The 13,098-nt window shown below is 46.9% G+C and overlaps 1 protein-coding gene across 9 annotated transcripts in view; it reads left to right on the top strand.

Moving 5' to 3' along the window:
* The first annotated feature begins 1,278 nt into the window (after positions 1 to 1,278).
* The window catches only part of LMO7 (LIM domain 7), a 179,525-nt gene continuing 167,705 nt past the window's right edge, over positions 1,279 to 13,098 (top strand). For 8 of the 9 annotated variants that reach the window (XM_087967414.1, XM_087967411.1, XM_087967415.1 and 5 more), the window contains exon 1: positions 1,334 to 1,651. In XM_087967414.1, coding sequence (XP_087823540.1) covers positions 1,592 to 1,651 — 60 coding nt within the window. In that variant the 5' untranslated portion in view covers positions 1,334 to 1,591. Of the gene's footprint in view, positions 1,652 to 13,098 lie in introns of all 9 variants that reach the window. The other variant, XM_087967413.1, reaches the window with a different exon arrangement.

The following is a 13,098-nucleotide window of genomic DNA, read 5'->3' as shown; positions in this document are numbered from 1 at the left end:
TGGAGAACCGGTAGTGGAAATTTTGAGTAGTTTGGAGAACCGGCAAATACCACCTCTGACTGGCCCCGCCCTCATCTATTCTCTGCCTCCTGAGTCTCAGCTGGTTGGCTGGGTCTACATTTGTTGCCCTGCACAGGAGAACGGAGCTGGAGAGCAGGTTAGTTGGGTGGGGAGGGAATGGAGATTTTACAATATCCTTCCCCTGCCACGCCCACAAAGCCACGCCCACAGAACCAGTAGTAAAGTGTTTGAATCCCACCACTGGTTGTAGGTGAGGGGTCCTAGGTGCTCTCTGAGCTTGGCTGTTTTCTTGCAGGCATTTCATTAACGGAAACTCGGTGATGGCACCAAGGAGCCCTCATTTCAATCCTGAATGTTCTGCTTGATGAGTTGCATGCATATTACGCATGTATGAAAGAATCAAACAAACAAACCAATATCTCAGGGGTTGCCACAAAGAGGAGGGAGTCAAGCTATTCTCCAAAGCACCAAAAGGCAGGACAAGATGTGGACATTAATCAAGAAAAGAAGCAATCTAGAACTATGGAGAAATTTCCTGACAGAACAATTAATCGGTGGAACAGCTTACCTCCAGAAGTTGCAAATGCTCCAATAAGTTTTAAAGAAGAGATTGGACAATGCTTTGTCTGAAATGATATAGGCCAGTGTTTCCTGCCTGAGCAGTGGGTTGGACTAGAAGACCTCCAAGGTCCCATTCAACTTTGTTAAATATACTGTTGTATTGTATTGTATTGTATTGTATTGTATTGTATTGTATTGTATTGTATTGTATTGTATTGCATTGCATTGCATTGCATTGCATTGCATTGCATTGCATTGCATTGCATTGCTATTCTATTCTATTCTATTCTATTCTATTCTATTCTATTCTATTCTATTCTCAATCTTCCCCATAGGAACCAGGATTCCCATCCTGACTGGCTGCGCAAGATTTTGGGAAAGGTACCAAGACATAAAACTCAAGAACACAGAATAACGGAGTTGGAAGGGACCTGGGGAGGTCTTCAAGCCCAACCCCCCATCGCTCCAGCAGGAGATCCTGAGATCGGGCTGGCTTGGCTGCGCGCCCTTAAGTTTCCCCCGAGCCCGACCGTCCCGCCGGGAGAGGGCGCGCCCGCAACGGGCAGGGGGGGGTGGGGAAGCGGTTGCCTCGCCCTCACCTGCCGCCAGGTGGAAGCAGCCGCGGGACGGAGGCCCGGAGGAGGTGTGCCTGGATGCTCCCTCCTCCCCTGCCTCCCCACCCCCGCGATCCAGGACGGGACGGGGCGGGGCCGGCGAGGCAAGCAAGCACGCAGGCAACCAAGGCTTGGGGCTCACTCGGCGCTGCCGGCTTGGTTCGAGGCGGAGCGTTGGCTGCTTGGCTGGCTGGGACGCCGAGCGCCTCTTGCTCTTTGCAACCGACGTCGAGGGGGACGGACGTGGGGGTCTCCACCAACCTCTCGGCTCCCTCCAGCTTTTGCAGCTCCCCAGTCCGGCGCCCCCCCCATCCCCCCCCACCAAATTTGGAGGTCCCGCGCGCCCTGCACCTCCGCGCTCTCCGCCTCTCCACCTCCCCCGCGGGTCCTCGGCCATGGACGGCCGAGAGGACGGCCGAGCAGCAGCCTTCGTGGAAGCCCGCCGGTGGGTCGAGGTAAGACGGCCGGGGTGGGAAAAGGAACCAAGGAGGGACCCTCCGAGGCGCGCAGCAACCGGAGCTCGGGGAGCTTCCCACACACCCTGTGGCTGTCGGGGGAGGCGGGGGGTGGGGAATGATGACCTCGGCGTGCCGCTGCCCTGCCCGGTTTCCCGTTTCCACCCCCACCACCCCGGGTACTTTTGGTGGCCGTTCGTGCGAGAGGAGCTCCCCCTCTTCGTGGGCTCTGCTCGTCTTCCCCTTCGGGCCGCCCCGTCGTTTGCCTGCCTTGCGCCCCGGAGCAACCTCCGAGTAGCTCTGGGCAGGCAAACCTTGAACCCCGTTCAGGATGGGGAAGCGCCACGGAGGGTGGGGTGGGGGGGGGGTTTCCTGGTTGAAGAGAGAGAGGAGTGAGCAGCGCTCCTTCCCCCGAAAGCCTCTTGTAATGCACCAGAGCCCCCCCAAGCTTCTGACTCGAGTTTGGGCTACCTTAAAGAGAAGCTCCGCGGAGCCCTATTTATTTATTTATTTTTTTATTTATTTATTTTGATTTGTCAATTGTTTACAAGATAATAAGTACAAGTGTATACATAGTTGTGAATATATGAAATGGGTACATATAAGAAAAATAAAAGAATAAGAGAAACAATAGGACAGGGACGGTAGGCACGTTGGTGCGAACAGGGAAATAAATGGGGAACAAGATTTCCAAACAGGACAATGAACCAGTGGAAGAGTTGGCCTCCACAGGTTGTAGGGGCTTCATCCCTGGAGGTTTGTTTTGTTTTGTTTTTTTAAAAAAAGGCTTGTTAGCCTCCTTTCTCAAATGGCCTAGGGTCTCCTGCTGGATGGAGCAGGGGGTTGGAGTAGAAGACCTCTAAGGTCCCTTCCTGCTCTCTTCTGATTGAAAAGATCCTTCTTGGTAGCCCAGGAGTGTATTGTCACCCTGCGATGCCCCAAAAGCCTATAAAGTACCAAGGATGCTTAGGACGGGGTGGCGTTTATGTGCCTCCAGAGCATTTGCCCGAAAAGGCTCAACTTTTCTCTCCTGAGTAATAAAGAGCCAGAGGGAAGGGAAAGGAAGGGAAGGGGGGGGGGGGGGGGCAGGCCGGATGGTAGCTGCCTTGAGGCTGTCTCAGCATGCAGGACTTTTAGCCCCTGCTCCAAAATCTACCAGAATAGAATAGAATAAAATAGAATAGAATAGAATAGAATAGAATAGAATAGAATAGAATAGAATAGAATAGAACTCTTTATTGGCCAAATGGACACACAAGGAATTTGTCTTGATGCAAATGCTCTCAGTGTACATAACAGAAAAGATACCTTCATCAAGAGCCAAGAATCATCAGGTACAACACTTAATAATAGTCATACGGTACAATAAGCAATCAAGGTTCATTTACTTATTTATTTATTTGCAAGATTTATTCTGCCACGTTTTCTCTCTCTCTCTCTCTCTGTGTGTGTGTGTGTGTGTGTGTGTGTGTGTGTGTCTTCCAAGCGTCTTACAAACAAGCAAAAGGCCATAGATAGGTAGTCCTTGACTTACGACCGCAACCAAGCCCCCAAAATTTCAGTGGTTCAGTGAGGCGTGTGTGAAGTGAGTTTGAGGTCCTCCCCTCCACCCCCAGTACAGTCTTTCTCGCCTCTGTTGCTAAGCGAAACACTGCAGGGGTTAAAATAGTAACCCAGCTATGCAGCGAATCGGGCTTCTCCGTCGACTTTGCTGGTCAGGTCATGTGACGCGCACACACACCCCGGGAACACTGCAACCGTCATAACTATGAGTTGGTTGGCAAGCATCCGAATCTGGATCACGTCAGAGGTGGCATTCAGCAGGTTCTGGTTGCCAAAGCATGTCAAAGTGGGAGCCAGTCTAATCTCTGCAGGGATGATGTTCCGAAGGGAAGGAGCTACCACAGAGAAGGCCCTAATTCCGGGTCCCACCAGATGCACCTCCTTTAGGAGAGTCCCAAAGGTGCTTATTTGGGAGGCAACTGGACTTTCTTTGTTTTTTCCTTTTGAAGAAGTTTTGCTTCTCATCCAAGAAGTTAGTTTGCTTCCAACAGAACAATGGGGAATGGAAGGATTTATACTCCTTGCAGACAGCTGGTCATTTGCATCCTTTTAGAGGGTCGTTGAGGCCACTTGGAGGTTTCTCTGTGTCCTCAGGGTCACTTGAGTGGTACTCCTGGTTCCTATAGTCTGCAATTTTTTCCTCTGGAAATCCATTCCTACTCCCACACCATTCCAAGGGTGTTCATCCCAAATTGTATCGCTAAAAGTCTGTAGATATTCTCTGTCATCCAGGTTGTGGTTTTTCCCAAAGGTGCTTTTTTTCAGGAGGCAACTGGACTTGTTTTGTTTTGTTTTTTTTTTTTGAAGAGGTTTCGCTTCTCATTGAAGAAGCTTCTTCAACTCTGACTGGATGGTGGGGAATGGGAGGATGAAATATCCTGCAGAAAGCACAACTCCACAACACAGCCCTTTCAGCTGTTCCAAGAAGGCTCCACACCTTCTTGAAACTTCATTTCTCAGGTGATGCTAAGGAGACAGACAAACCTCCAAGTGACCTCAACGACTCACTAAAAGAACGCAAATGACCAGCTTTCTTGGTTTTTCTTATTTCTTCACTTCTCATCCAAGAAGCTTCTTCAGCTCTGACAGGATCGTGGGGAATGGAGAGGAAAGGAGACCTCCCCAATATCCCTTGCCCCCCTGCTCCAGTGGGTCTGGTGGATGTAACAGGAAGAGATGGTGTCTCAGATAACCTGGCCCCCAACAGGTTGTCCTGTTGATGTGATGGGTTGACACCTCTTGTTGATGCTTGATGTTGAGGGAGAGAACCTTTGGGAATCGGGAGGGGCCCTCGAAATCGCCTGATGAACAAGAGGTTCCTTTGAGAGAAGCAAATGGCTTCCATTTCACCGCAGGCATTGTGGTCTTTGGGCTTGCTTTGAAAACGATGTCACCAGATGTCTCCTCTCGTCTCATTAAGCCTTGAGCAAAATTATCACAAACTTTGTACGTATTATATTAGTCACGAAATAGAAAATGTAATTGATTATATAAAGGATGTTAGAAAACAGAGAATATGGTAAACCAGAAAGGATTATATTGTAAAGTATTTGTAATGATATTATTATATTATGATTAAAAAGGAGGAGCATGTAAATTTAGTAAAATTTCACAGGTAAAATTTGGTTAAATGGAAACAAAGAGGAAATATGAAATGGTTATATGAATATCTCTGGAATAAATATAAGATGTATTGTAGATTGAGGAAAATGCCATATGGATCCTGAATGTATTAGTTCTACTTTATTTTTATTTTTTTGTTTGTTTATTATACATGGGCTTTGAGAAAGTTAATGAAGATAATAATGTAAAATAAAATAGGTGGTAAGCTGGAAATGAAAATAATAGGGGATAAAGAATACGTGTGAGGATGAAATGCCTTTGATATTGGATTAATGAATTGAAAATATGAAGTGAGAACTTATTTAAAGATCAGTGGAATAGTTAATGATTTGATATGAAATTAGATAAGAAAGTTGGAAATGTAATTATGACTATGAATGTTGTAACCTGGAATCACGTTGCTCACTTGAAGAGGTGTAAAAAAAATAAATAAATAAAAAACTTTTATTAAAAAAAAGATTATCACAAACTTTGGAAGTTATATCTGAAGATATTTTCTCTAGAGGTGTTTTTTTCCTGCCTTTTTTTTTTTTTTTGTCTGAGAAGTGGATCTTCTGGAATTTTAAGTACAGCTCTTGTCCCTTAGCCTGTTTTGGCAAGCCAAGCTCTCGGCGTAGAGAGACTTTGAAATAAGTTTGTATTTATGGTCTCTGGGCTGGGAGGCACGGATCCCCGGCGTCCTACGCTGGTGCCGCCACCGCAGGTGTGCTGAGAACCAGACTGCACCATTAAATTCCAATCACGGCAAGTATTTCCAAGAGGAAATGGCAGCTTCCTGGATAATGTTTTGGCCTGAGGTGAAAACTTTCCTTGACAAGGGAAGGCATTTCCCAAGGTTGCTGAGAGGGGAAATCCCATCCTTCGGCTTTTAAACTGCGGCTGGATTCCCGAGAGAGGCTTGTTGGGGGCCAACTTTTCTTAAATGGCTCTCCTGTAATTTAGGATCTGTTGGGACTGCGGCTAACAGCATGGGACTAATACCATTTCAGACAAACAGTTGGCCAATCTCTTCTTAAAAGCCTCCAGTGTTGGAGCACCCACAACTTCTGAAGGCAACTTGTGTTCTTCTGGTTAATTGTTCTCACCGTTAAGAAGTTTCTCCTTAGTTCTAGGTCGTTTCTCTCCTTGATTAGTTTCCATCCATTGTTTCTTGTTTTGCCTTCAGATGCTTTAGAAAATATGTTGAACCCCTCTCTCTTTGTGGCAGCCCCTGAAATATTGGAAGAGCCTGAATGTCTGAACATGTGAAGCAGGCACCACTTCCGAAGGCAAGCTGCTTCGCTCGGTTAATTGTTCTCACTGTTAGGAATCAGAATCAGAATAGAGCTGGAAGGGACCTTGGAGGTCATCTAGTCCAACCTTCTGCTCAAGCAGGAGGCCCTATATCAGTGGTGGCTAATCTTTTGGGGCTCCTGTGCCAAAAATTATATGCGCGCGTGTGCGCTCATGTGCTAGCACCCAGAAGGCAATGTTTGTCTCCCCACACACACACACCTATGCATGCACGCTTAATCCCTACCCACCCCTGCCACCCTCTTACCTGCACTGCACCTCACAGTTGATTTTCGGCCGGTTTGAGGCCTTTTTTTTGGCCTCCCAAAGGCTTGAGGAAGGCTTCTGCAGGCTTTGCAGGCCGAAAACTAGCCCCGTTTCGTCACTTCCGGTATTTTCGGAAAAACAGGAAGTGATGAAACAGGGGTAGTTTTTGGCCTGTAAAGCCTGCAGAAGCCTTCCTCAAGCCTTTGGGAGGCCGAAAAAGGCCTCAAACTAGCTGAAAATCAGCTGTGAGGCGCGTGCATACCCAGTGAGGTAAGTTTGCCTCTTCTTAAAAACTTGCAGTGTTGGATCACCCACAACTTCTGGTGGCAAGTTGTTCCACTGGTTAATTGTCCTCACTGTTAGGAAGTTTCTCCTTAATTCCAGGTTGCTTCTCCCCTTGATTAGTTTCCATCCATTGTTTCTTGTCCTGCTTTCTGGTGCTTTGGAAAATAAGTTGACCCCTTCTTCTTTGTGGCGGCCTCTCAAATACTGGAATACTGCTATCATGTCACCCCGGTCCTTCTTTTCTCTAGACTGGTCATACTTAAATCCTGGAACCTTTCTTCATATGTTTTAGTCTCCAGGCCTTTAATCATATTAGTGATTGGGAGGAAACTGAGCCACTACTTCTCAGAGGGATACCAGAAATGATTGTCTTCCAAGCAAGTGGCACAGAACGTAGTTTCTCGCAGTCGCTTCGGACTGGCACTTTGTTCGTCTGTCAGTTAAACTTACTGAAATTTAACATTGTCCTCAAAAATCAGCCAGTAATGAAAATCGGCTCTTCTTTCTGAAAGCAGCTAATTGGATGTCTCAGCATAAAACTCTCTCCTTGTTCGGCTGATACAAACTTCTCTTCAATTTTAAAGGATTGATTTATCCATCACAGCTAATGCCGCTTAATAGGCTTATTCTCCGTAAATCTTTCTCCATCTTACGGAAGTCACCAGGCTGACTGCTGTGCCTTACGGCCCCGTTCTGCAATTTTTCTCCTTTAAAGGACAATATTTGCTGCTCAGGGTTGAAACGTTGGGGTCCCTGGTGCTGTCTGAGCTTGGTGGTTTTCTTGCCGACGTTTCACTAACCAAACTAGGTAACATCATCAGCGCTAGCAAGTTTGGGTAATGTGAAACGCCTGTAGGAAAACAATCAAGCTCAGAGAGCACCAAGGACCCCTCCATTCTTAGACAACGAATGCTTTTCTTAAAAGTCCCTTCATCCTGGGATTTTCTTCATGTATTGGAGCTTTTGGAGAAAGTGACCTAAGATGACAGTGGGAATGTCCAAGAAATTTAAAAGGGGTCTAGATGTGGGAAGCAAATGAAACATAGAGATACTGATCATCATCATCATCATCTGTTAATGACCCCATAATCCCTTGCAGGGTGGAGTCTGGGCAACTGAATGGAGCTGAGTGTTTTAGTGGCCGGATGTCCTTCCTGTTGCCAATGCTGAGTTTTGTTCAGCAGATATATTCTCAGTGTGTCCAGAGAGAGAAATATCTGACTCAACCTAGGATCGAACTCACAGCCTCCTGATTGTGAGGCGAGAGCTCCACCTCTAGGCCACCGTACCACTCCAAACATAGAGATACTGATGCTAAGAAGGAAACCAGGCTTGGACTGGCTTGTCCTCCCCTGAAAAACCTGGCTTGTAGAGAGAAAAAAATCCCTTGATCTTGATTTGCTATGCATGGGTGGCAGCTGGACCAAGACCTGTCTTTGCACAATTGTGTCTCATGCACCAGCCATCACCCTTCAAGAGATGGTTGAACTTGACAAGAGATTGACCCTTTCTTACATCGCTCCATAAGATATCCTGGGGGTTGTGTCTTCAGGGCTCTAATTGAAAAAAAAAAGTGTCCGGAAGCTGAATGTAATGCAAAACTCAACGGCAAAGCAAGGGGCAGAGATCATACTTTGAAAAGTTGGCTCTGGGTGCTAGTTACTTAGCATTTAATTGTTTTGACCGCTGGTGGCATAGTGGTTAGAAAGCAGCATTGCAGGCTAATTCAGCTCACTGCGAGGAGTTTCAGCCTGACCGGCTCAAGGTTGACTCAGCTTTCCATGAGGACCCAGATTGTTAAGGGACAATATGTCGGAAGGATGGAAGGCTGAGCCAACCTTGAACCGGTCAGGGTCGAACTCCTAACTGTGGCCAGAGTTAGCTTGCAACTGCACGTTAACCACTGCCCCACCATGGCTAAGAAGTTGGACCCCTAAATGCTCCTGGGCACTATCATTGGACACATCCAAACATTACAGACAGAGAGACAATTTGTTAAGATGAAAGGGTATTGAATAAATAATAGTGAAAATGCAAAGCCATTTGGAATGGGCTGTGGTGACTTGGTGCTTAGAATACAGTATTGCAGGCTGACTCTGCCCACTTCCGGGAGTTCAATTCTCACCAACTCAAGATTGACTCAGCCTTCCACCCTTCCAAAGTTGGCAAAATAAGGACCCAGATTGTTGGGGGCAATAGGCTGACTCTGTAAACAGCTTAAGAGAAGGTTGCAAAGCACTGTGAAGGGGTATATAAGTCTAAAGTGCTATTGGTGTTGGTTTTGGCCTTTAGTTTTCTACATGGTTTACAGCAGAGGTGGTATTCAGCAGGTTCTGACCAGTTCTGGAGAACCGGTAGCGGAAATTTTGAGTAGTTCGGAGAACCGGCAAATGCCACCTCTGACTGGCCCCGCCCCCATCTATTCTCTGCCTCCTGAGTCCCAGCTGATCGGCTGGGTCTTCTTTGGTTGCCCTGCACAGGAGAACAGAGCTGGAAAGCAGGTTAGTGGGGTGGGGAGGGAATGGAGATTTTGCAGTATCCTTCCCCTGCCACGCCCACCAAGCCATGCCCACAGAACCAGTAATAAATTTTTTTTGAATCCCACCATTAGTTTACAACCTGGTTCCCTGAAAGACTGGCTGCCTGGTTAGGAATAGGTCTGGCTTTGCAAAAGATCTCCCTACCTCCAGCAGAACTCTGACTTTCTGGAGGGGGTACAAGAACCACCTCCTTTTCTTTGTTGCCCCCAGCCCATGGCAGAAACCGTTGCCTCTGTCAAACATTCCTTACCCAGCTGAGGGAACATCTATGAAAAGATGTTTTTTTTCCCCCTAGACTTCTTCCCTAGTGGAAAGATTGTAATGCCTATTTTACTGGCCGCTTTAATCTTCTGTTTCAAACTTTACATTAAGTATCTAAAGCGAAATTGAAGCAATGGAGTGAATAGCGCTAGAGATGCCTGTGTTTTTAATACAGCCTCTGCTTTAAATTGTCTGCCTCGCAGCGGCCACATTTCCAATGTTTATTGTAATCCTTTCAACCCGGAGCAGTTTGTGTAAGTCGATAGCCTTGATACTTAGAGAAAATGTATTTTAAGGCTACAATCTAAACCATGAGTCTCCTTGATGGATAACACATTCTAGAAATGGGCCTCCACAATGATCCCTCTTTTCCACTGCCTGTAATGCAGACAAGGGGTGTCAGGCAGAGCCATTTGAAATGGGAAAAGTAAAACATAAGCATGTTGAGTTTAAAGAAAAAGAAGCGGAGAGAATTCCCACCACAGAGCTGAGAGGAGGAAACACATTTTTTTGACTCTAAACACTGCAATGTTTAGATGTAATGGCAAGAGTTGACTGCAGGAGTAATGACAATGGAGAATAGAACAGAACAAGAAACAGGACAGGAAACAGAACAAGAAACAGAACAGGAAACAGAACAGGAAACAACAGGAAACAACAAGAAACAAGAAACAGAACAGGAAACAACAAGAAACAGAACAGGAAACAGAACAGGAAACAGAACAAGAAACAAGAAGAAACAGAACAGGAAACAGAACAGGAAACAGAACAGGAAACAGAACAAGAAACAAGAAGAAACAGAACAGAAAACAGAACAAGAAACAGAACAGGAACAAAAACAAGAACAGACTATGGAAGTCTTGTAATCACCTCCCTGCTCAAGTAGGAGCCACTTCTGCCAGCACACAAGAGCTTGCCCGGAAGAGCCCCACTGTGTATGCACGCGCACCGTCGGCACCCGACAGCCAATTGTCAGGTATCTGGTGCGCATGCATGGGGTGGGGGGTTGCGGGAGACGTGCGCATATGCGCAGAGATGCATAATGCGTGGGGATCGCATGTGTGGAGGCATGGCACACAGGAGGATCATGTGCATGCGCAGAGCTGCACAGTACATGTGCGGGGTGATCGCGTGCACATGCGCAGATGTGTGGCATGCGGCAGGGGAATCGTGCACGCATGTTCAAAGATGCGCGGTGCATGGAGGTGATCGTGAGCGCATGCGTAGGCGACATGGGGGACCCCAGCAAGCACTGCCTTCTGGGTGCTGGCACACAAGAGCAAGCGGACAAGTGCGGGCGCAATTATCGGCGTGGGAGCCGAAAAGATTAGCCACCACTGATCGATACTATTTCAGATAAGTGGCTGTCTAGTCTCTTCTTAAAAGCCTCCAGTGATGGAGCACCCATGATTTCTGGAGGGAAGCTGTTTCATTGATTAATTGTCCTCCCTGTTAGGAAGTTTCTCCTAAAACCAGGTTGCTTCTCTCTTTGGTTAGTTTCCAACCATTGTTTCTTATCCTGCCCTCTGGTGCTTTGGATAATAATTAGATGCCGCTGTCCTTTGTGCACCTCCTCAAATGCTGTAATACTGCTACCATGTCGTCACCCCTAATGCTTCTTTTCTTTCGACTAGCCAAACCCAAATCCTGCAGTCCTTCTTTGTATGGTTTAGTCTGCAGGCCTTTGATCATCTTAGTTGCTCTTCTCTGGACTTTCTCCAGGGTCTCAACATCTCTCTTGTAGTAGGGTGGCCAAAATGGGATCTTTATGAAGCAGTGAAAGAACAGGCTTGGTGTCCTCGGATCAACCCAAGTCCTTCCGTTTTTGCAGGTGTGCTGGATTAGAACCTCCATCATTCCCAGCCAAGGATGGTTCGAGGACACCTAAAGGCAGAACCAGAAGCCATGGGTGGGAGCTTGGCAGAGGGAGATCCCACTGAAAATAAGGAGGAATTTCCTGACCAGTGAGAACAATTTATCAAGATTTGCCTCCTGGAGTTGTGAATAATCCATCTCTGGAAAGTCTTCGAGAAAAGATTGACCATCCATTTGTCCGGGATGGAATAAGGTCTTCTGCCTTGAGCAGGGGTTGGACTGGAAGACCTTCAAGGTCCCATCCAACTCTGTTATTCTGAGTAACATGTTGTAGGTATAAAATGCCTGCACCTCATGTCAGCCATTTCCTTCTCTAGGGAAATGTATCATTCTCCTTAGTCCAGCTCAGCCAGGGAGGGCTGTTTTGAAAACTCAGACAGTATTGCTCTTGAAAACATTTACAGCTAAATATAACAAGCTGATTGTTTTAAGTAGAGTAATTTCTGTTGTAGCCCTCTCAAATGGACATAGAAATTATCTATGGAAATTCTCAGTCATCCAGGTCATGGTTGTCCCAAAAGTGCTTTTTTCAAGATGCAACTGGACTTCCTTACTTTTTTTTTTTGAAGACATTTCCCTTCTCACCCAAGAAGCTTCTTCAGCTCTGACTGGATGGTGTGGGATGGAAGGATTTATGCTCCTTGCAGACAGCTGGTCATTGGTGTCCTTTTTAGAGCAGTGATCCCCAACCTTTTACGCTGCGGCCCGGTATCCCCAACCTTTTTATGGCGCGCCCGGTACGACATCAGCTGGGCGCCGCATCTGTTTTGATGAAAAAGTGCTTCCGGTGAGCTCACTGGAAGCACTTTTCATCAAAACAAGATGGCGACGCCATGCCCGGTGAGCTTTTCCGGTAGAAATGGCTTTCTACCTGAAAAAGCTCACGGAGCGCTGCGCCGCCATCTTGTTTTGATGAAAAGTGCTTCCGTGAGCTTTCTGCCCGGAAAAGCTCACCGGAAGCACTTTTTCATCAAAACAAGATGGCGGCGCCAGCAAGCCAGCGCCCGGTAGGACTTGTTCCATGGACCGTGCACCGTCCGCAGACCGGTGGTTGGGGACCCCTGTTTTAGAGAGTCGTTGAGGCTATTTGGAGGTTTGTGTGTGTTCTCAGGATCACCTGAGTAACACAAATGGGTGTGGAGCTTTCTTGGAACTGCTGAAAGGACTGTGTTGTGGAGTTGTGTTTCCTGCAGGATGTTTTTGGGCCTGGTGTCTCTTCACTGTTGAACACAGGAGCGGGCTGTTGGGTGTGATTCTGTGTCGTCTGCATCTCAAACTGAAGCGCAAATGGTTCCTGTAGTCTGTATTTTTTTTCTGGAAATCCATTCATGCTCCCACACCATTCGAAGGGTGTTCAGTGCATAGCTAAATGTCTGTGGAGATTCTCAGTCATCCAAGTCATGGTTGTCCCAAAGGTGCTTTTTCAAGAGGCAACTGGACTTTCTGGTTTTTTTCTTTGAAGGCATTGCAGTTTGAGATGCTTTTGGGAGAAAAGAAAATACCTTTCTTTAGCTGACTCTTATTGGTCTCAACGAGACATTTTTGTTTCCATCTCTTTGACAACTAGTTTAAGTACTTCTGCACTATGGTGCTCAGGGACGCGGTGGCTCAGTGGCTAAGACACTGAGCTTGTCAATCAGAAAGGTTCGGCGGTTCGAATCCCTAGCGTTGTGTAACGGAGTGAGCTCCTGTTCCTTGTCCCAGCTTCTGCCAACCTAGCAGTTCGAAACCACGTAAAGAACGCAAGTAGAAAAATAGGGA

The sequence above is a fragment of the Notechis scutatus genome, chromosome 5 (assembly GCF_049901735.1).
Source record: "Notechis scutatus isolate UNSWTSFEM ecotype Mainland chromosome 5, rNotScu1.2, whole genome shotgun sequence".
Lineage (NCBI taxonomy): Eukaryota > Metazoa > Chordata > Lepidosauria > Squamata > Elapidae > Notechis > Notechis scutatus.
This window is presented reverse-complemented; position numbering and strand designations above follow the sequence as displayed.